At 40.0% G+C, this 22,727-nt stretch overlaps 1 protein-coding gene across 3 annotated transcripts in view; it reads right to left on the reverse strand.

Annotated features, from left to right (window-relative positions):
• Positions 1–22,727, reverse strand: part of LOC129170877 (ras-related protein Rab-26-like) — a 37,706-nt gene that overhangs the window by 2,744 nt on the left and 12,235 nt on the right. For 2 of the 3 annotated variants that reach the window (XM_054758981.1, XM_054758979.1), the window contains exons 3-7: positions 13,006–13,047; positions 11,089–11,155; positions 8,513–8,565; positions 2,890–2,955; positions 1,459–1,515 (exon numbers count right to left, since the gene is read on the reverse strand). In XM_054758981.1, coding sequence (XP_054614956.1) covers positions 1,459–1,515; positions 2,890–2,955; positions 8,513–8,565; positions 11,089–11,155; positions 13,006–13,047 — 285 coding nt within the window. The remainder of the gene's footprint in view (positions 1–1,458; positions 1,516–2,889; positions 2,956–8,512; positions 8,566–11,088; positions 11,156–13,005; positions 13,048–22,727) is intronic. The other variant, XM_054758980.1, reaches the window with a different exon arrangement.

The following is a 22,727-nucleotide window of genomic DNA, read 5'->3' on the forward strand; positions in this document are numbered from 1 at the left end:
CGATGGCGCCAAGTGAGCCTTCAGTTAGAAGCACGTAATTGCTCCTCGCCTGCTTGCACGTCGTTGTTTTTGTTGTTGTTGTTGCTTTGATTTCGCCAGCTGATAAAATGCTCATTGTGCTTTTAGAAGAAGCACATCACTGCGGTCCGATGATCGCTTCACCACACTGAAACCCTCCCAGCTCCAGCATGGCTTCAGCTTCACAGATGCCGCGTGTGATCTGCAGGCTTTGTGTGTTGCGGTAATGACACGTCCCGTGACTGCACTGTGCCAAATAAAACCTCACCATGATATTCACGCGCAGTCCAACCTCGCTTTTCCTACACCCGTTTTTGTATGCTTCGCTTTTCGTACGATTCGTACACCGTATCCTTTTTCGTACTGCAAGTAACAAACTCCTCCATTTGCCGTAAAGTATCGTCACACAAACCCGAGTGCCCAAACAAAAGCACCCTACGCTTTGATGACTGACTGTCACTTTTTTATTGAGTGCTAAATAACCCACCGTGGCCAAGGTGACCACACGTCCTGTTTTCCATGACATGTCCTTTCCCGTTTCCCCCGGGACAAGTGGACGTGTCCCAGGACATATCCTGTCCAGTTTTCCCAAGACGTGGTTTCCCAGGACATGTCCTCTACATTTCCCCAGAACATGTCCTAGTTTGACATTCTGTCCTGGACATCCTGTTTTTTTGTGTGTTTTTTTGAAAGAAAGTTCTGGAAATGTCCTGTTTTTCATTGCTTTTCAGTGGGCCTTCATACTGACCCACATTAGCGTTTGCTAATATAGCTAACATTTATTCATTTATTTATTTTCTTATTTTCTCACAGGCTAATTTTTCAAATAGAGAAGAGACATTATTTCTATCCTCATTTCATTCCAGAGTTTTTCAAGTTACTTTTGCACCACTGAAACCGATCAAAGATATTCTTTCATGCATCAAAACATATTACGAAACCTCTAAGAATGTGAACGTGCCTTTGCTTCTACTAATACAGTCTAACTAGTAATGTAACAGTCATATAGTTTTGTAATATTACTTTAAATGTATCGACATTGTTGGCGTAAACTTCAAGTGTCATTTCAATATCACATTGCCAGGCCGAGCGTCTTGGTTTCCGCTAATCAATATATGGTCATCCAAGTTGTGGCAGCATTTTGATCATTTGAGTTCCATCATGGACAGAAAGTCTGCACTAGAAGTTCCATTCATTCATCCTTTATAATGACTTGCATTGTTTTCATGATGTTTTCTATAGAACTTATTTTTTCGTCATATTTTTGGTTTCCAGAACAAATGAATCGGACGTTCCGGTGGCAAAAATTGCCTCGAGATTGGTACGTTCCTTTTTGGAACAAATGAACGGTAATAAAAAGGTCAAACTGGATCAGAGAATGTTGTGGATGTTCATCTTATCACGTAAAGATAAACACATGCTGCCTTCAAAAGGCCTCACCTTGGCAAGCCTCTCGCCGTCCTCTCTCTTCACCACCCTCTCATGAGTGGCATCAGCCTGGAGAAACGAGGACAAATCATGCAAAAAACCAAATAAATACTACAAATGAGAGGACACGTAAGCATGTGTACACCCACCAGCTGTGGAGACTGGCTGGATATTTTGGCCACAGTTGACATAACAGCCGTGGTTGGCATCCAGGTAAGAATGGCTCCCAGGATGCTAATTCAAGGGCTGACACGGATGTGTGTGTGTTTGTGTGTGTGTGTGTGTGTGTGTGTGTGTGTGTGTGAGATGAGGCACAGACATCTGTTCTGCTGAGAAGGAGGAATAGGAATTGTTGTCGCTGAGAGATATGGGTGATATTTGCAAATGAGCTGGTGGGAGGTGTGTGCGCTACAGATGACTGAAATTGGACTTTTGGGAACGCCATCAAACCCGAGCCAGCAGTCGGCAACGATTCAGTGATTCTTCACTTTTTGACTGTTTTGTGCCTGCGGTTAAAATGCTAATGAGCTGTTTTTGTCCGAGCCTAACGCTAACACAAGCGTAGCCGCATTAGCTGCGGCGCTAACATTGCGCTCACAGCAACGCCATGCTAGGTTTGCAAAGTGAAACGCCAAATTTACAGCTCCCGCTTCTGTAGCCTACAGACGGATATGTTTCATTTTAAGATGTGTAGTGAAGCCTGCTTCTTTTTTTGGCATCACTCATGGTTTCTCAAACATATGAATTTAGAAGTTGGTTGAATACAGCCTATTGGTCCAAACATACTGGATGCATATTTAAGCACATTTCACATTATTTGCCTCACTGAAGCATTAAAAGGCAGTAAAATGGAAATACAAGGCATTTGGAAGACGCATTGAAAGACGTTGTGATGATATGTAGCATTCCACACTGGTCACGAGGGGTGTAATACATATTTTAAAAGAATTCAAAAGTAATTTTATATTAAAAGAGTCAACACAACTTTCTGATAGAATAAAAATGACAAATGATGATTATTTTTAAAATTGTATCATTTCAATTTACAAAACTAAATATTTATAATTAATTGTATTTATACAAAATGAAACATATATTTATAATATTTATTTTTGAATAATTAATTTATATGTACAATATTCAATATTCCTAATATTAAATTTGATTTATGGGTGTCAGTACTGTTACACTGATAATAGCCCCTGCAGGAAGTACTGTACGGAACAGGAAGTAGGAGGAACTCTCCCAACTAACGTGTGAGTCTTATTTATGTGGGGAATAGGAGTGTAAAGGTGACTATAGGGGTGTTATTGCATGTCTAGAGGGCTCTAATCATGCTAACAAGCATATTTAAAAGGTCATAAACAGGTTTTGTATGCTCCAACTACCAAAACATTCCAACTGTAAATAAGGAATCTTAAGGAATGTAGTATCTGGTCTTGCCTTGTTCCCGAGCAGCATGAGCACCACGTCCTGCTGGGCGTACTCGTGGATCTCCGTCAGCCACGCCTACCAACGAGACAGGACAAGACAAGACAAGAGACGGTTGGCATCAGAGCAGGAGGAGACATTTACACGGGGGATTCTTCTGTAGTCCAAATGTTTGCTGGATAGAGTCCTGTGAAATAACGAGGACAACCAGTGTGTTGACGGCGCTAAACCCCAAAGTTTGACCCCAGGAGACTTGATATTATTTTTATTATTTTATTTTTTAATATCTACTATATGTGTGGCACATGGGTACGTTTGAGACAATGCCCAAATCGGTACTTTAATAAAATATACATATCAAATAAAAAAAGTATATTAAATAAAAAGCAATATATATTTCCCCCAGAACAATGTTTTTTTTATTTTTATGGAGTTTGGTGAGACGCAACATGAACAGGATAATAAAAAAAAATCAAATTTTTATTTCATGTAAAAAAAAAAGGTAATAAATGCGGCACATAAATATGCACTGGTTCCATAAGTTCTTTTGCATATTGCCGTATTTGTCTTATTTTGCTCATTTGTGAAACGCATCCAGTGGTGTCACAGCAAAAGAAGCATCATGTGTTCATTGGTTGGATGGAGTCATATGGGTTGATACCGGTGAGAAAGCCATGATGGAGCAGCTCCACCTCAAATGATGATTCGATGATCACAGTGAAGCAGAGACCCCTCAGCTGCTTGAAACGTGTTGCGCAACGGCCTTGAGCGAGGTGCGTTCAAGTCCAGAAATGCAAAGTCAACAGCCACGCTGCCAGGAACTGGCAACGAAAACTAGAAAAACCTGGGCTCTGACAACACGGACCCACTGAAGTTTGTCAAAAGTCCATTCATGCATAAACCACGCTGTTCCTGCCACGTATCGGTCAGAAATATGCACCCTTTCACAAACGCTACGCCTTGTTTTGCCTAAATGGAGCATTTTCAAGCATAAAAATGGCCAAATGAAGTAAATGCAAATACACGGCATTCGCAAGGCGATCCAAATTGTGAATGTAGCATTCTACACTGGTCACTAGGTGTCAGTAATAGTTCAGTGAGACAAGCACCAGACTAGATTGCTTTTATTGCAGGTCTGACAGATAAAGGGTACAATAATAATAATAATAATCATAATAAGAACGCGGGCTACGGTAGCGGCCGTAACCCACGACAAGCTAAAACTCAACTCTGAACCACCAACGTCACTTCCTGTCTTCCCTGCACTGTGCAGGCGAGCACAAGTCTTATTTGTTATTAAGTCTCCTACGTTGGCTAAGAGGAGCGTAAAGGGAACTATGGGGTGTGCTTTCATTGCTAGAGGGCTCTAATAATGTTACAAAAACATATTTAGAAGGTCGTAAACATGTTTTCTATGCTGTAACTACAAATATATAGCATTGGAGCTAACGGCAATAAACAAGGGACTTCTGCATTTTCTTATTGCGTAATAGTAAAGCTAAGACAGGTTGTAGATTAATCACTAACACAATATGATCAATACATAAATATTCTATGAGTAAAACACTGATTCTCTATCTATCTATCTATCTATCTATCTATCTATCTATCTATCTATCTATCTATCTATCTATGTATCTATGTATCTATCTATCTATCTATGTATCTATCTATCTATCTATCTATCTATCTATCTATCTATCTATCTATGTATCTATCTATCTATGTATCTATCTATCTATCTATCTATCTATGTATCTATCTATCTATCTATCTATCTATCTATCTATCTATCTATCTATCTATCTATCTATCTATGTATCTATCTATCTATCTATCTATCTATCTATCTATCTATCTATCTATCTATCTATCTATCTATCTATCTATCTATCTATCTATGGATCTATCTATCTATCTATGTATGTATCTATCTAGCTATCTATCTATCTATGTATCTATCTATCTATGTATCTATCTATCTATCTATCTATCTATCTATCTATCTATCTATCTATCTATGTATCTATCTATCTATCTATCTATGTATCTATCTATCTATCTATCTATCTATCTATCTATCTATCTATCTATCTATCTATCTATCTATCTATCTATCTATCTATGTATCTATCTATCTATCTATCTATCTATCTATCTATCTATCTATCTATCTATCTATCTATCTATCTATGTATCTATCTATCTATCTATCTATGTATCTATCTATCTATCTATCTATCTATCTATCTATCTATCTATCTATCTATCTATCTATCTATCTATGTATCTATCTATCTATGTATGTATCTATCTATCTATGTATCTATGTATCTATGTATCTATCTATGTAAGTATCTATCTACAGTATAAAACCAGATTTAGAAAGGCATAAAGAGGTTTTCTATACTCTCACTACAAAAATGTTCACTTTCTTAACATTGGATTCTATGTCACTTAAATTCATTTATCACAGTGGGATATGGAACCAATTAGCCGCTATAAACGAGGGACGACTGCATTACCTTTCATAGGTTAATCTTTGCTGTGCGTCCCACTTTTAAAAAACCCAAATAAAGGGAGGACAAACACAGCAACAGCTTCGTAAGCACATTTCAAGGCACTGGCAGGAGAAAGCCAAAGAGCTTTTCTGTTTGTACGGCGTTGCTGACATGTCTGTGTGCCAGCGAGCAGCACGACGCACGTCTGGATGACTGATGAGCTTTGAAAAGCTGCAGTCAGTCACAAAAAAAAGAGAGTAAAAGTTCACGGCTGGCTTCTTTCACTGTGCTGGGAAAAGGTAAATCAAGTTTGAGAAGGTAACAAAAACAAGAATGTTTAGCGGAGCAGCGCCAACATGACTTGATTTTCTTTGAAAATAAAACTAACGCCAAAGCAGACCAGTTTTATGTTTGGGGATGTTTGGACACAAGCTCGCCCATTAACCTTCCACGAGGATTTGAATGTTTCTGTGAATCCATGAATACAAAAAGGAATCAATAATTTAAAGCCTTTAATTTGTTATGAGAGCAAAATGAAGGCGTGAGAATTCAGTGGACAACATCTTCACTCGTTGGTTTGTGTAATCTACCTTCTACACGCAAAAGGGTGGACGTGTCAAAACATGCACACCTCCTGTGTTGCCTGTGCTATTAATTATACCACATGGTGGCGCTATCATTAAACCCCAAAGTTTGACCCCGAAAACACTTGAAAGCGCTCTGCAAAAAAAACATTGTAACTTTAGTGTAATCAGCTGAATTACCACCAAATTTGGTACACACTTTTAGGGGACTGGCACGCACACGTGTGCCAAATGTGAGCAGAATTGGTTGAACAACATGGCCGCCATCAAGCAAAACATCTTTGCAGGGGAATTAATAGGCCGTAAGTCATTGAGCATTTGTCTAATGCTGATTCAACTTTGAAGATATCTGGAGTACACGCATGCTAGCATGTCTACCACAGCATTTCAAGCACAACCCCTAGAGGGCGCCACATATGTCATTTACCTCATGGCCTGTCCATATTTATTCACGACTCTGCTGGATACAAACACGTTAGATAAGTAGAGAAACATTTATCTTATGTTGATATTAAAGGTGTCCAGATGCGATATTGATATCGGTCCAGTATCAGCAAAAAAATCAGCATCGGATTATATTGGCCTAAACCTAGAATCTCCGATATCAGCACTCTGATACAAGCAGTCCATTCCAGACTCCGCCCCAGCACTTCTGTTCGGCAGTGCCCGGAGAGAGACCATGTGATCAAAACAACGGCGTGCGCTAACGTGCTAACAAAGTCAGCAAGGACCAGGAGCGCCGGTTAAGACAAGGTTTTACGATACGTCACAATGTTTTGTCCCAGCCATGATATCAAACCCTTCGTCTTCATGCAGAGACCATTTTTGGGTTGTTGCTGAGCAGGCAGAAATGTACACGTGAAGTGAAGCGCTCTCTGCTTCTTAAAGGGCGGCAGAGGGGGGGTTCTTAGGTTGTTTCCAGGGAAGCCATCAAACAAAACACCTCTGACAGGGATCCATCTCCAAACGCGTCCGAGCTGAAGCTATTGATCCAAGAGGAACAAGACTGAATAGGACCATCCATTCATCATCTTTGGACTAATGCGTGCGCCTGATTGACTTGCCTGGCGAAATGAGACGAAGACACAAAGCCTCTGAGGCCTAAGATCATCACTGGAGCGGCATTCATCAACATTAGCGTTTATTAGCACGAGTCAGCGCTCGTTAGGCGGCGGTGCGCCAATCGGCATTTGCAGCCTCACTGTACGCAAAGACCAAAAGTGGGACTAATCTACCCTCCCCACATCACTTCTGGCGGAGACACTGTTGAGCTGATTTCATTTTGGACGTTTGCATGTTGAAGCTGCACCAAGAGAACGCATCCTGCAGCTCAAGATGCCATTTTTTAAAACCACAAAGCATAAGAACACCGCCAGCAGCTAGCATCGGTTACACAGACAACTAAATAGTAAGATGATCAAGGGACACGCGCTGAAAGATGATAGAAATGTCACGCTAAAATCCAAAAGGCCAAAACGGGTAAAAGAAAAGCTTCAGTGAAGTCGTTCTTCTCGTTTATGTTCAGCGTGTGACGTCGCGCAACCAATCTATCTTATTGTGAAGGAAATCAAATACTCTGCCATAATGGATGCTTTCCTTCACGGCAGCAGTCTAATGACTGTTTTCAGCTTCATCCTTCATCTTCGTCATGTGTTTGCAGTACGGTCATGTCATTTCGCGCAGGGGCGTCAAACTGGTATTCACCGTGAGCCAAGGCGCAGTCATGCTTGCCTGTGGAGGGCCGCCTCTCACGGTGTAAACATATAAAGTAATCCCTCGTTTATCGCAGCTAATTGGAATTGGATTCAATATTAATAAATGCAATATTTTTGCTTTTATGGCATAAAACCCTGGTTACAATCTTCTTAATAACACTTTTACTTTTGTATTAGCCAATATAGAAGATATCATCAGAGAAAATAAGACATATATGACATAAATAAGATAACAGACTCACATGTTAGCAGTTCCTTGTTGCTTTTTTCTGGACAGCGTACTTCCTGGCTCCCTCCGCTCTGTACTCTGTCGGTCAAATCCTAATTTGTTCCATTCTTTTTAACTCCAGGTGTGCACAAGCTACACTTACATCTACATTGTAAAATAGTAGACATAAAAAAGTTATCGTATCATATTGGTCTTGAGAAGAAGAAGGTTATCGGTGTGGGTTTGAAACAAAAGATATGCTACATTAAACATGGGGAGGAAGAGATCCGACACCAGGACGTGCGAGACGTTACTCATGCTGGCGGTTAACGGTGAAGTAACGGCAATGACGAATACCGATGCACGTCCGACCTCAAGTGTTCCGTCAAGATGTCGCCTTCGCTCTCGTTTATTGTGTGACGCAAGAGATGATGGGGAGAGCTTTGTCATTTTGAGGGACACTTATGAAAAGGCCCATCTGCTCCATTAAAAATGATTCCTCACACTCAATTTGTTGTCTTCTCCTCGTGTTTGGTGCTTCTCATCGCTCTCCACTGCCATTCCCAGCATGGAGGATCCTTTTCTGGTGCAGCTTGACTTCAACTTCACAACAAACAAAAGACTCACCTGAATGTTGTCAAAGGATGCTTTGTTGGTGACATCATAGAGCAGAAGCAGAGCTGAAAGAAAAAGACACACATCAATTTAATACAATACAACCTTGATATTTCATAGTTTTATGACGTATAATCCTCCAGTCCTGCCTTTCTTGTGACTTTACACAAAGACATCATGTCCTGGGAAGCTTTTCTAACACGATACTCCCCCCCCCTCACCACACCGCAGTGGAAATTTCTCATACTGGTCACTGGAAGTTCAACGCGGCGCTTTGTGGCAAAGAGCTATCTGAGGATGCTTCCAATGAACGCTCCCGCCATCTTAGGTCAGTAAACCAGCTATAATGAGACCGTTTATGGCAGGGGTGTTCAAAGTGCAGCCCTGGGGGCCATTTGCGGCCTGTGGCACATTCTAAAATACAATTGAACAAGAAAACTGGAAAAAAAAACACACAAAAAAACACAAAAAATGAAAAAAAATCTGCAGTAATTTTACAAGAATAAAGTCCAAATGTTAAGAAAAAAAGTTGTAATTTTAGGAGAATAATGTAATATTCTGAGGAAAAAACATCATTATAGTAGCAGAAAGAAATATATATATATTTTTTAAGTTGTAATATTTTGACAAACAAACAAAACAACAAATAAAGTTGTAATTTTGGGAAAATTATGTAGCAGAAAAAGTTCAAATCCCTACTATACTGGGTAATGGGAGCGTAAAAGTGACTATGGGGGTGTTATTTCATGTCCAGAGGGTTCTAACAATGTTAAAAAGTGTATTTAGAATGTCGTAAACTGGGTTTTCTATGCTCTACACTCACTTATTGAGGCACCAAATCCGGTTTCGAGGCTACTTTGGTCTATTCGACATTCCGCTAGTGGCTCCACAGTCTTTTCAGGCGTGTGACTACTGGAAAACAAAGGATCCTGAAAATGAGCATTAGCGGCGTTCCTCCATCTCCAGTCAGCAGGTAGACTTGAGAAGCAGCCCGGGGCTTCCCGGGACAGCTGCGTAAATCTGAGCTTGGCCAGAGACGTGTCTTGGGGGAGGACGCGTTTCACTCGTTTGTGATTTGTTCGTGCTCGGCGGTTGAAGTCAGGACACGCTGATGCAAGAGGGGATGGTCGAGTGTGGCTGGGGTGCATGTCAATTTATTGCGTGGAGAGGACGCCATGATGATCAAGGTGATGCTGAAGCGAGAGACTTTTATCTTTGAAGGACAAACTCCAGATAACGACGTGGAGGAGCGATTAAAAGGGAGCGTACAGTAGAGGTGCACTGAGAACTGCATTTAATGCAGCATTTATCAAAGTATTGTTTGAATTATACTTCAAACTGGACGGCACCCTGGTGGAAACGGAGAAGAATAATTGGCTTTGAAAAAGCCATCAATTGATGTTAGCATACAATATATGGAGGGGGTTTGTGTCAAAATGGAATGTCCCAAAGCCAGTGAAATACATCATTCACGTATGAACACATGAACTCAAAGGCGAAATCGTCAATTCAATGATCTTTTCATTAATATCATCTGAAATGAATTGTTAGATTGAACTAATGTTTTGAAGCAGGGGTGTCCTTTTCCCGCCAAGGACCGCATACTGAGTAATCAAAAGATGCTATTTTTATATACTGTATACAGTATATATATGTTTATTTTTTTTCCATTAAAAAGGCCAAGAAAAATGTTTTACATACAGTCAGACTTGTCTATAGCGGCCACTAGAGGGAGTCTGCAAAAGTGGCCGCTATAGACAGGTGGCCTCTATAGACAGGTTGGCGTCCAGTTTGAATGTTGACCAGTAGAGGAAAAAAAGAAAAAAAAGGGAAAATAATAATAATAATAATGTTGACCAGTAGAGGGCACTGCAAACTGCTGATAAAAGTTGTACAGCACTACTAGGCTTGTTATTATCATGGTTCATGGTTCATGGTTTTAATCCTGAACATGCATGAGTCAAACAGTAGCACATCACAAAGTACAATTCACAATTTTGCATGGATCGACCGGTAAATGGAGAGCTTTGCCTTCCGGCTCAGATGTCTCTTCACCACGCTGGTCCGGTACAGCGACCGCATTGCTGCAGACGCTGCGCCGATCCGCCTGTCGACCTCACGCTCCAAGCTTTAATGAATGATTGAAATTATCTTGCAAATATTATATTCTGCAAACAGGCTCATTTTGGCAACTCTTTTTACATTTGTTTTTTTAAACATGTATTTTATTTATTTTTCAATGTTTAATTTTATTTATTCAACTTTTATTGAAAAGTCCCATAATGATACAAAAACTGGTCCACACGACCCAAAATGCCAGTTTCATATTCTTCTCATTTGCAAGCATTTTGTCTTTGAATCATTTTGCAGACAAATGTTGCAAACAATGTTAACATTCCTTCTAATAATACGTAAAATGATTCAATTTGCGCTCTACATTTTTTTCTTCTTTAATGGAAGAGGCAATGGGCGTCGGAGCCGGCATGTAAATTAGGAATGTAAACATCCATGAATCCTGATCATGAGTGCGTCCAGCTGCATGCAGACTAGCTAAACTTAGACCAAGCACACCTACGGCTGCGTCTCACCGTGGGCGTCGCGGTAGTAAGCGTGGGTGACACTGCGGAACCTTTCCTGCCCGGCTGTGTCCCAGATCTGCAAAAGAGGTCAAAGCTAATCAGTCAGTGAAGAAAAGGAAAGTTTTCTGTCTTTCAAATTGAGTTGAATTCAACATTGAGAAAAAGGCGGGAAAGAATAAGCTGGCTTTTTAGTTCCAATACAAGAAGAGCTCTTTCAAAAATGCTGCCTTTGCAAAACATACAGCATGTTCATCTTTCTTTAGGATGATGCTTATACAGTATTTTGTCTTTTTAGTGTACTTCAAATCCCACAAATTGGCCTCTGAATGTAAGTCAGCAACATCCTCACAAGCCACGACACTCTTACTGAGCTTTCATCCACCTGTGTATTAGAATGCCGAGCAGAATCCAGATGATTTCTGATGGGACACGTCTTTCTAGTCCAGTAATCCCTTGTTTATGGCAGTTAATTGGTTCCAGACCCGACGGCAATAAGTGCATTTCCGCCAAAGTAGGAGTCCTCATTTATAAATGGACTATTTTTATAGTTAGAGCATAAAAAAACTGTTTACAACCTTCTAAATACACTTTTAAAGATGATTAGCGCCCTCTAGACATGAAATAGCACCCCATAGTCATCTTTACACTCCTATTACCCAATATAATAGACAGAGAAAATAAGACATGATATCAAAAATAAAAAACACAGCAAAAGAAACACTGGAAAAGACTGCAAAAAGTGTCAAACACAAAAAAAAACAGCAAAAAAAAACTTAAACACTATACAAGTACGGCAAACTAAAAAATAAAATGCAAAAAACAAAAATAGAACAAAAAAAACACAAAAAACTGCAAAAAACACCAAAGACTAAAAAGAGAATACAGCAAAAAAAACACTAACACTACTGCAAAAAACATTAAACATGAAAGAAACACTGCAAAATGGAAAACGATACGGCAAAAAACACCAACCAATTTAAGGAATACAACAACAAAAAAACACCAAACACTTGAAAAATACTGCAAAAAAACACTGAACACTAAACACAATAAAGATACTACAAAAAACACCAAAGACTAGAAAGAAATACTGCAGAAAAACACCAAACACTTAAATAGATAAAAAAAAACACAACAAAATACAGCACATGTTAGCATTGGGAGAGTTCCCTGTTGTTGCTTTTAACTTCCTGTTCTGTACAGTACTTCCTGCGGTGGCTACTTTTGCATCAAGGTAACATGACTGACACCTAGTGGCCAGTGTAGAATACTACATATCACTGAATGTATCTTCTGAATGCCTGATATTTGTATTTTACTTCATTTTGCCATTTCTGTGCTTGAAAATGCTTCATTTAGGCAAAAAAACATGTGTTAAAAATGCATTTTTTTTAATCCAACCACAAAACAGCATGATTTATTCATTGATATATTTTCGATGGAGTGAAGCCGTGTGAGGTGGCGAGGGATTACTCTTATCTTGTTAGCGGCAGCGTCGGCTTTGATGCTGACTTTCTGTCCTCTTTCCGTTTGTTGTCGCACCCACATGATTTACTGTAGGATGGAGAATGAAAATGGGGGGGGGGGCAAACAACTCTCTCCTTGAAGTGATGGAGAGCCAATTACAGCAAATGAATACATAACACAGCACGCTCGCCCCCCCCCACACACACACAAAGCTGGCAAATAATATAATAGACGTAATTAGCTGCTGCAGATTGATGGAAACACGAGCGATGCTGCTTCTTGCTGTGCAGTGAATGAAGCTTGTTTATGGGAGAAATATGAGCAATCATCACTGATGGACCTCCAGTATCAATGACTGCAGTGCAGAATCGGACCATCAGCACAACCTCAGCTTTCATATTTGACAGACTTCGCTCTATTAGCTATTTAATGAAGTAATTTTCAAAATAAATCTCTCACCTGCAGCTTGACCTTGACTCCATCAATATTGAGGACTTTATTCTGGAAACGAGCACAAGAAATGATGATTAAGATTTCACTGGCGTGTGAGCAGTTCTTCCTGCAATGAATAATGGATGGTGCCATCCCACTACTGGCCCCCCCGCCCCGAGAGGATTCACCCTTTACGCTCGCCTCACCTTCATCTTCATCTTGCTGTGTGAAGCTTAGTCAAACTGCAGCTTCCTAACGACGCAGCTCATTTCACTTGTGAATGCATGCGGCGTACTTGACGACCAGCGAGCGTCTTTCTTTTCTTTAATGACCGTCATCATCCAGAAAGTCATGTGCTCCGTGTGCTGCGCTGCCCCGACATGTTAGCCTCTACAAATATTCATGTCTGAATCAATTCACAAGAACAAAATATTGTGATTCCCCCACCCCCCACCCAAGACACTCCTTCTATTGATCATCTAAGATATCAATCTTCCAAAAGAGCAGCCTTGTGACACAATGTGGAATGTGGAATGTGGAATGTGGAATGTGGAATGGCCCATCCAAGAATCCCCACGCCAAACGCCTTTATGCTGTTTTTACAAATGGATTTCATCTGTTGTCTTTTGCAACACAGTACACACTAAAAAACACCACATACTGCTAAAAACACTAGAAAAACAGTACACACTAAAAAACACTGCAAAAAACACTAAAAATACTGCAAAAACCAAGCATTTTAGAAATACAGCAGCACTACACAAAAAAGTACTGCAAAAACACTGTAACAGTACCACAAATTAGAAAAAACATATTGCAAAAAACACCAAACACTTTAAAGAATACAGCAAACAACACTACAAAAATACTGCAAAAAACACCAAACACTAGAAAGGAATACTGTAAAAAAAACACCAAACACTTTAAAGAATACAACAAAAAATACTGCAAAAAAACACACAAAAAAAATACAGCAAATAACACACAAAAATACTGTAAAGAAACACTAAACACTGGAAAATAATACTGCAAAAAACACCAAACAAAAACAAAAATACTGCAAAACCATTGATGGTTGAACTCTGAGTTTGAGCTCCAATTTTAAGGAAATATGGGCCCAAAAATCAATCAAAACCCCAACAAAAAAAAGTGTGATAAGATTAGAACAAAACATTTCGGTTTCTTAGTGAACGAAGTTTGGTGTTGACCTTATTTTTGCACTTTATGTTCCTTCGAACCGACAGTACAACAAAGTGAAGAACATTCTCTTGTCATTTGGCCAAAGTTCAACCCTGAAAGGAAGGAAGTCTCCTTTTATGGAGGACATTCATTTGCAGGAGGAAGCATTCCGAGGTGGATTAGTGACTAACATCTGTGCACCGGAGACGAGCACAGGTCGGGACGCCCCCGCCTGGTTGTGGCTCATGTCACCTGGCGCCACAGCAACCGACAAGCATCCTCTCTGAGATGCCCCGATTCCCCCAGGTGATGTTCAAGCGTGATAAGATGCTGCTAAAGTGTGAAATCCACACGTTCACACTTTCAGGCAAGCTGCAAGGGACTTCACATTCTAGCGTTTGCTCTCTCACCAGAGGCCTCCAGAGTTTCCCACTCGCTAAGCTAGCGGGTGACGATGTGATGCTGAGGAGCCTCGTGAATGTGCACGTCATGTTTGCTTTGGTTGGCCTTCATCGCACACATTGAGGTCAAACGCCACAAAAGAAACGCCACGTTCAGGATCACAGCTGAGCTGGAGCCTACCCCAGCGGATTGTGGGATACACCCTGGACTGGTCGCCAGCCAATCGCAGGGCACAAACACGACAACGTTCACACTTACGGACAATTTTGAGAATTTTCCAAATATTTCAACTTTCTTCTTGAACAATCTTTGTCAACGTTCTTCTCTGAAAATTATGACTTTATTTCCATAATACACCTTTTTCCCTCAAGCTAATTTTCCAAAAATGACACCTTTATTTTGTTTTGTAATTGTCATAATAAAATAACTGAAGTGTATTTCACTAAAATGACATTATTTTTACTCATATTGTGAGTTTATTCTCATAAAATTGCCACTTTTTTGTCATTAGAATGACTTTTTTTTCTTCACATTTGGACTTTGTCCTGGTGAAATGACAGCTGTTTCTTCCATATCTGCTGCTGTTTTTTTGTTTTTTTTGTGGGGGGGGTCTAACTATTTCAACTTTTTTCTTGTAAATCTTTTTTCATAATATTATGACTTTATTTTCATTATATTACAACTTTTTCCGCCATCTGATTTTCCAAAAATTACAACTTTATTCGTTGTTTTGTTTATTACAACTTAAAAAAAAACATCTTTAATATCTAAACTTTATTCTGCTATTATTATTTGACACTGGTAGTATTTTACACTACTATTTATTACACTACCACTGCCACTTTGCCCTGTTAATATTCCCTCTTAATATTTTACTTACTTTTCCATTCTTCTTCTTTTTTTTTTTTTTTTTTTTGTCGTGTCGTGGGCCAAAAAAAAAATAAAAACCAGCCAAAAGCCGCTAATGGGCCCCGGGCCGCACTTTAGACACCCCTGTAGTAAGGAGATGATAGGTGGTGGCACAAAACCTCCTCCTCTGTTTTTGGGGAGGGCCTTGCTAGGTTGACACCGACAGCTTCTTTGGCACCTTTTTCAAACCAGCGGTCATCCCGATCCAGAATTTGGACATCATGTCGTCAAAGGAATGTCCCTTCCTTTTGAGATGCAAATGAGCTGCTGAGTCTGGGCCCAAAAACTCTCTCCTACTGTATCAATAAGGGTCGCTTGGTCTCTCCAATGTACAGGTCTTGTATTCCTCACTATTTGTAGTCCTTGATTTGAACTAGCGTTTGTCTGAGGGCGTTACAATTGGAGAAAATCCATGTGCGTTTGTCTGATAAAGCAGCCAGGTACATTCCGTCTCCTGGTCCCTCAGGCTCGGGTGTAATGGCTTCTCTCGGCGGATTTGACAAAGGCCCACTCAGGATGCCCACACTTAACAAGCAGCCTTCACAAACTTTTCGGAGATGACTGAGAAGCTACCTAGCCACATTACAGTTACTATTTCCTTTCACGCCCTCGTGAGATCACTTGGGAAGCTTAACTGTCTGAAAGCGGGCAGAATTCAGAGCAAAGTGGACGCTCACAACTTCCCACGGCTTTGATGTGTGCTGCGCGAAATGAAAGCGAAGCATAAAAAAGAAAGTATCGTGCGTTCATGTTTCTCATTACCGCTTTCAACGCTACAAATGTGTGTGGGACGCAGACCCATTTTCAGGCAGCCTCTTCTCACAGCGCCAGCATTAATGTTTTATCGACTCACACTTTGCAGGCCCCTCGAAAGGCTCCTTGTTCATTTGTAATTTATGATTCCCGTGGAGCGGGGTCATTCCACGACGTACGGTACCTTTGGGGAGGGCGACGATCGAAGGGCCGGTGCTTCGCCAGCGTCCGCTAAGTATGGCATTTATATCTGTGAACTCGTACTTTCAAGGGGTTTGGGAAATGGAGACAATGAGAAATTGGAACAAATAAAGCGGAGGTTGTGTTTTAAATGACAAATGAGGGAGTTCTGCTTGGTGGAGAGAAGAGGAAGCCGTTACATTTCAGGCTGGATAAAGGAGTGTAGCGGCTCCTGTAACTCAGGGGTGTCCAAAGTGCGGCCCGCGGCACGTTCTAAAAAAATAGAATTCAACAAGAAAACAGCAACAATGGAAAAATCAGCAGTAATTTGACAAGAATGAAGTCAAAATATTAAAAGAAACCAAAAAAAGTAATATGAGGAAAATTAACGCCATTTTATTAGCATTAAGTTGAAATAGTCAAGAAAGACGCTTTTTTAAAGGATGTCATATTATGAGAAATAAACAAATCAAACTGCTATTTTGGGAAGATTGTGTTGTGGGAAAAAACGTACAATATTATGAGAATAAAGTCATAATATTACGAACAGAAACCTTACCAGAAGAAAGTTGAAATAGTTGGGGAAAAAAACAGCAAAAATGGCAAAAAAAACAGCTGTAATTTTACCAGAATAAAGTCAAAATATGAAGCAAAAAAGGTCGTGTTCAAATGTGAAAAAAAGTCATAATTTTACGAGAAAACAAAACAAAGTGGTCATTTTGGGGAAATTAGGTTGGGGAAAAAGTTATAATATTATGAGAATGACGTCATAACATAATCACTCGCCATGTTGGTGTTGTGTCGACGACCCCGGGATGCGGAGGGCAGGGTCCAAGTGCAGGTAAAAATGTTCATTTTTAATTGTAGCAGAGCAGGCGCAGGATCTGACTGCAAAGAGCAGTAACGATCACAACGCTCCGACAAAGAAGGAAGCACGCCGGCCCAACTAAATACTAAGAAACACAAATTAGCGGCATGTGGAAATCAGAACAGGGCAAAACCCGAAGTAATACAAAAATAAGAGCATAAAACGGGAACCAAGGCATAAGAGTGAACATAAACAAAGCTGTCACGTGGGCTAAAATCACAGAGCGTGACATTTACCAAGATTATTTAAGAAGAAAGTTTAAATACTTGGAAATAATAAAAACCCTGCAAAAATAGGTTGATATTAAGAATAGGCTTTTTCATCGGCATGGCAAAGCTGAAATGCAGTTTTCTTAGCATATCTTTCATTTTTCAACGGAAAAAAGTTTGGACACTTACAACGATGTCCTGACATCTCCCCCCAAGGACTGTCTCACGCCACGGGAGGAGCGTCCGCTGACACGTCGGTCTTCTCTTTCAACGGCACGGTGACATTTTCATCACTAGAAGTTGGTTCGGTTATTACATAACATCAAATAAAGAAGGCGTTTGAAGCATCTGTCCTTGAGGCTGCAGAACCACTGGCGGCCGCATCGTCAAACAGAACACGCGCGCAAACTCGTCAACGATGCGCGGTCACATGTCCGTCGGAAGGCCGACTGGCTTTGCGGAGGTGGAGGAGGAGGAGGCCTTGACCTCTCGATGAGAAGTTCTGTTCCAAGATGTGTTTTTCACACAGTCAATAGAATGTTGGCAGCCTAGCGGTACATTGTGACCATGTTGCGCTTGGTGACTAATGTCGCCGCACAGAGCAGGCTGCACAACAAGCTGTTGGAAAGAACTCTTTAACATTCTTCACCATTTTTATCCTGTCTGGGTGTTCCAAACAAGGCAAATACATCAAATTCAGGACCGCATTACAAGTCGTACGCGCAGAGCAGTGATGGGGTTTTCGGTTCTTTTAAGGGAACCGGCTCCTTTGGCTCGGCACCCTAAAGAGTGTCGGCGCTCAGATGTTTTGGTTCCTACCAAAATATGTGTAAAATGATGTTGGTATGCTGTCATTTACATCACCAAAGTGCGGCCATGTGCAGCCAGCGGATGTTTTTTTTCATCTGTCTGCAGCACACAGCAGACATTTTTCCAAGAATAAAGTCAAAATATAAAAATGTCACTTTTTGAGAATAACATCATAATATGATGAGGAAAAACGTAGCACAGCATAAAGTTGAAATATTACAGAGACGTTTGTTTCATTGTTGTCATACAAGTTGGAATATTATGAATAACAAACAAAACAACAAATAAAGTCGTTTTTGGAAAATTTGGTTGTGGAAAATGTAATCTTACAAGGATAAAGTCAAAATATTTAAAAAAAAAAGGCTAAAAAAAAGAAAAAGAAACAAAGGCGCACTTTACGAAAGTAAACTAAGATTATGAGGAAAAATAATAGAGTTGAAATATTAAAGACAAAATACTTTTTCAAACGTCCTAATATGAGGCACAAACAAAACAATATAAAGCTGTAATTTTTGGAAAATGAAGTGGGGGAAAAAATTATAGTATGGGAATAAAGTCCAAAAAGTTGAAATATTTGGAAATGTAAAAACAACAACAGCAAAAATGGAAAAGAGCAAAGGGTGTCCAAAGTGCGACCTGGGGGCCATATGCTGCCTGCTGCTTTTTTCTTTTTGGCCCCTGGCATATTCCCAAATAAGTAATTTTACAGGAAAATGTAAAAAAAAAAAAAAACAGCAAAAATGGAAAAATCTGCAGCAATACATATATGTGTATAAGCTGTATATATAGGCATATATATGTATGTATGTACTGTACATGTGTGTGTGTGTGTGTATAATACACAGGTATATATATGTATTGCTGCAAAAATGGAAACATCTGCAGCAATACATATGCTGTATACGTGCACTTATATACTGTATATATACGCATGTATTGCTGCAGATTTGTCCATTTTTGCAGCAAAAACAAAAAAGCCTGCAGCAAAACATAAAAATGTGTACATTTTGTTGTGTTTATTTTGCTGTTCTTGGTTTCCATTTGGTGGAAACAGGCCCAAAAGGCTGTTTTGACAGTAAAGGTAGCCGACCCCTGGTTTAGTGTACGAGCGAAATTCGAAAAATTGCTTTTTCACCCTCATTTTAGTTGGATAATGTACCTGATTTTCATTTCTGTGCTCTTGAAGCTGATTAGCAGAGTAGCATCAACGAGGTCTGTGTGGGATCGGTGTACAAAGTTAGCTAACATGGTTAGCTAATACGGTTTCTGTGCTGTCTCAGCTTTGCTTTGCTTCCACATCCCTTCCAAACCTTGGTTAAATATTCATGCGTGCACCTCCACACCCCAGTGGCATTAGACCAGCAGGGGGGCCCAAGCTGCTTTTTATAATTACAAACCCTGTCTGACACATATTAGCTATGCACAAACACGTGGACAAGATTTCATACCTTTTCCACGGCGCCAACATCAACAACAAAACTCTTCCAGATGAGAATGGAAAAGGCTTTTAAAGGAATAAAATTCGCTGAATATTCATGTATCGCATCTGATTTAGGCCATAACTCCCTCCTCCCTCACACAATCTGGCTTTACTACCACTTGCTGCATAATTACGCTTTCCTTGCGCCCTCTCACAAAAGGCTGGCAGGCTGGCTGCTGGCTAACAGAGAAATCTTTCACCAGAGCGCGTATACAATCTGGTGATGGATTCATTTCCAAATGTGCCTTTTTGTGCACCTTATTAGTCCACATATTTGTTTTGTCGCTTTCCAAATTGATGGACTTTATTGAGGTTCCGTTGCCGGGATAGATAGGATCCACTTTAGCGGACTTCACGGTGTTATATTTGGAAATAAATTGTTATTTTGATGTAAAACAACCCTTGTTTGTGTTGTTTATGTTGGTATACTGTAGTTGTTTACTTATTTGAGCTGTCACAAAAGCAAAAAAATCTGTGTCAGGGTGAAAGTTTTGCTTGAAATGTATCTTTTACAAACAGCTGGTTTTCTCCCTTTTTTAGTCGGGAACTGATATTTTCCTGAAACTTGCCTATGTTCTACTGCTGATTACTAACGAACAGAAAAAGGTACAAACAAACTTTTTTTCCTGATGAAAGACGGGAGGCTAATCCTTCTTTTGTTAGGTTCCATGTTTACACAGCCACAGTACACAATATTCTGTGTGCTTTGAAAGATCAGTCAAAATCGTGCAAAATGGCCAATAATGAACGGGTTGTCTTTTGAAAAATGGCTAGGATTGAATGAGTTAATAACAGCGCCACCATGTGGTGTATTTGTCAGAAAAATAGCAGCACAGGAAACACAGAAGGGGTGCATGTTTTGACACATTTTCACCCTTTCGTGTGCACACATGCAAAAAAAAACAACTAGATGCAGCAATTTGAGTAGAAATTGCGTGTGAATGCTGAAATACTGAAGCTGGAGCGACGTGTAAGATGAAGGAAATATCCCAGAAATGTGTTGAAATCTGTTCATCGACTGATTTTGGGAGAATCGGTTGAGAAATGTGGGAGGAGTTAGCGGCCAAATCATTTGAGAAGCTTCTCAGCATTCACACGACGGGTCACTCAAGGTCCTTTTGAAATAAATACACTCCTAATATGCAAGGTGACTTGTTTACGTGTGTTTTCAACACCATTTGGACGTGACTGCCAGACAAATAAGCGATGTATACATCTTACGCTCAGCCTCCATACCGTGTCCGTACTGACCGGTCTATACTCGATATAGAAAACATTCATGTCTCAGGCTGCTGCACACAAGTCGGAGTTGAGATGTTTTCGCTTTCCCCGCCACAACGGCTTCTCACCCGTCGCACTTTCCTCACAGTCACTTTCTTTTAAATGTCATAGCTTGAAGGCAAACATTTTCCATTCTCTTTCAACTAAACGCTGCACTTAAAAACACGAGGAGGCTCTAAACCGAATGAGTGCCAGCTGGTATTTACTGGGAAAAAAAATGTTTCTTTCAGCTTGATTGGGGATTTGGTTTGCGTAAACCATTTCGGGCCATTTTCAGCCCAACATATCGTTTTATGTGACCCATGAAAACCTGGAAATAAATAAATAAAATAAATAAAAAGACACTTTTTACATTTTTTTATTTTTATTATTTTTATTTATTTATTTAATTATTATTAATTATTAGTTTTAACTATTATTTTTATCTTAAATTTAGTTATATTTTTTATTTTATATATTTATAATAATAGTAATTAATTATTATATATTTTGTCGTATTACCGACAAGTAGGATTCCTTATTTGTGTGGTTAGAGCATAGAAGACCTGTTTATGATCTTCTCAGTGCAGTTTTAACATGATTAGAGCCCTCTAGACATGAAATAACACCCCTATAGTCATCTTTACACTCCTATGACCCAATATAGTAGACATAAGAGAAAAGAAACATCTAAGACATAAATCCTCAATTCTCAATAAATCCATCCTGGGGGAGCTGGGTGGCGGGTGGACAGGACGTGACGTCGAGGGTTCAGAGTTGAGTCTTAGCTTGGCGTGGGTTACTGCAGTCAGAGTAGCCTGTGTTTAATTATGGATTTTTATTCGGGATTATTGTGCCTAATTATAATTCAAACCTGCAATAAAAGCCTGCTGTTGCGGTGATCAAGTTTACAGAAACAATACTGACACCTAGTGACCAGTGCGGACTCTCACTGGATTGAAACGTGACAAGATTTCTCGTTCAGAAAAAAAAAGTCTCGTGGACGCTAGGACTGGGACGACAATGAATAAATAAATGAAATCACACAATGAATGAAAGTGAAGTGGATCATTTTGCCAGCCTCAATATATCGCCGTGTGCATGCGTGTCTGTTTCCCAAGTCTCTCGCCTCCAAACAGGCAGGAAGAGGATTCACTCTGTGCATTGCTTTGTTCCATAGAACAACGGCATGAATGGACTGAGCCCTTTTGTCAGTCATACAGTCTCTCTGCCTCGGTGGGTGCAGGCGGGGCTGCTAGAGTGCAGAAGAGTGTAACGTAGTAGATTAAATGATTAGATTGCAATATATTGTCATATATATTATATTATTTATTGTAACGTAAATTCCGGTGTGTAAGCCGCTACCTTTGTCCTAAACTTAGAACCCTGCGTCTTATACAGCGGTGCGGCTAATTTATGGCTAAATTCTAATCTCGTGACATCTCCTTGACTTCACAACTACTACCAATTGCTTGAATACTGTGCCACTCGCGAGTAAGTGAGGAAACGGAATCTCTTTCTTTGGCAGGAGCCAATCAGAAGCTACCAATGCAGTCTCAGCGAGCTTGTCAACCCACTGGAAATCACAGCCGGTCATGACGTAAAACAGAATAACAATGTAACAGTCCGACTCACGGTGTGATCTTACAAATAACACTAAACTCATCACACAGCAACGTTCCACTCAAAAAGTATACCT

This window comes from Dunckerocampus dactyliophorus, chromosome 18 (genome assembly GCF_027744805.1).
Source record: "Dunckerocampus dactyliophorus isolate RoL2022-P2 chromosome 18, RoL_Ddac_1.1, whole genome shotgun sequence".
NCBI classification, from domain to species: Eukaryota; Metazoa; Chordata; class Actinopteri; order Syngnathiformes; family Syngnathidae; genus Dunckerocampus; species Dunckerocampus dactyliophorus.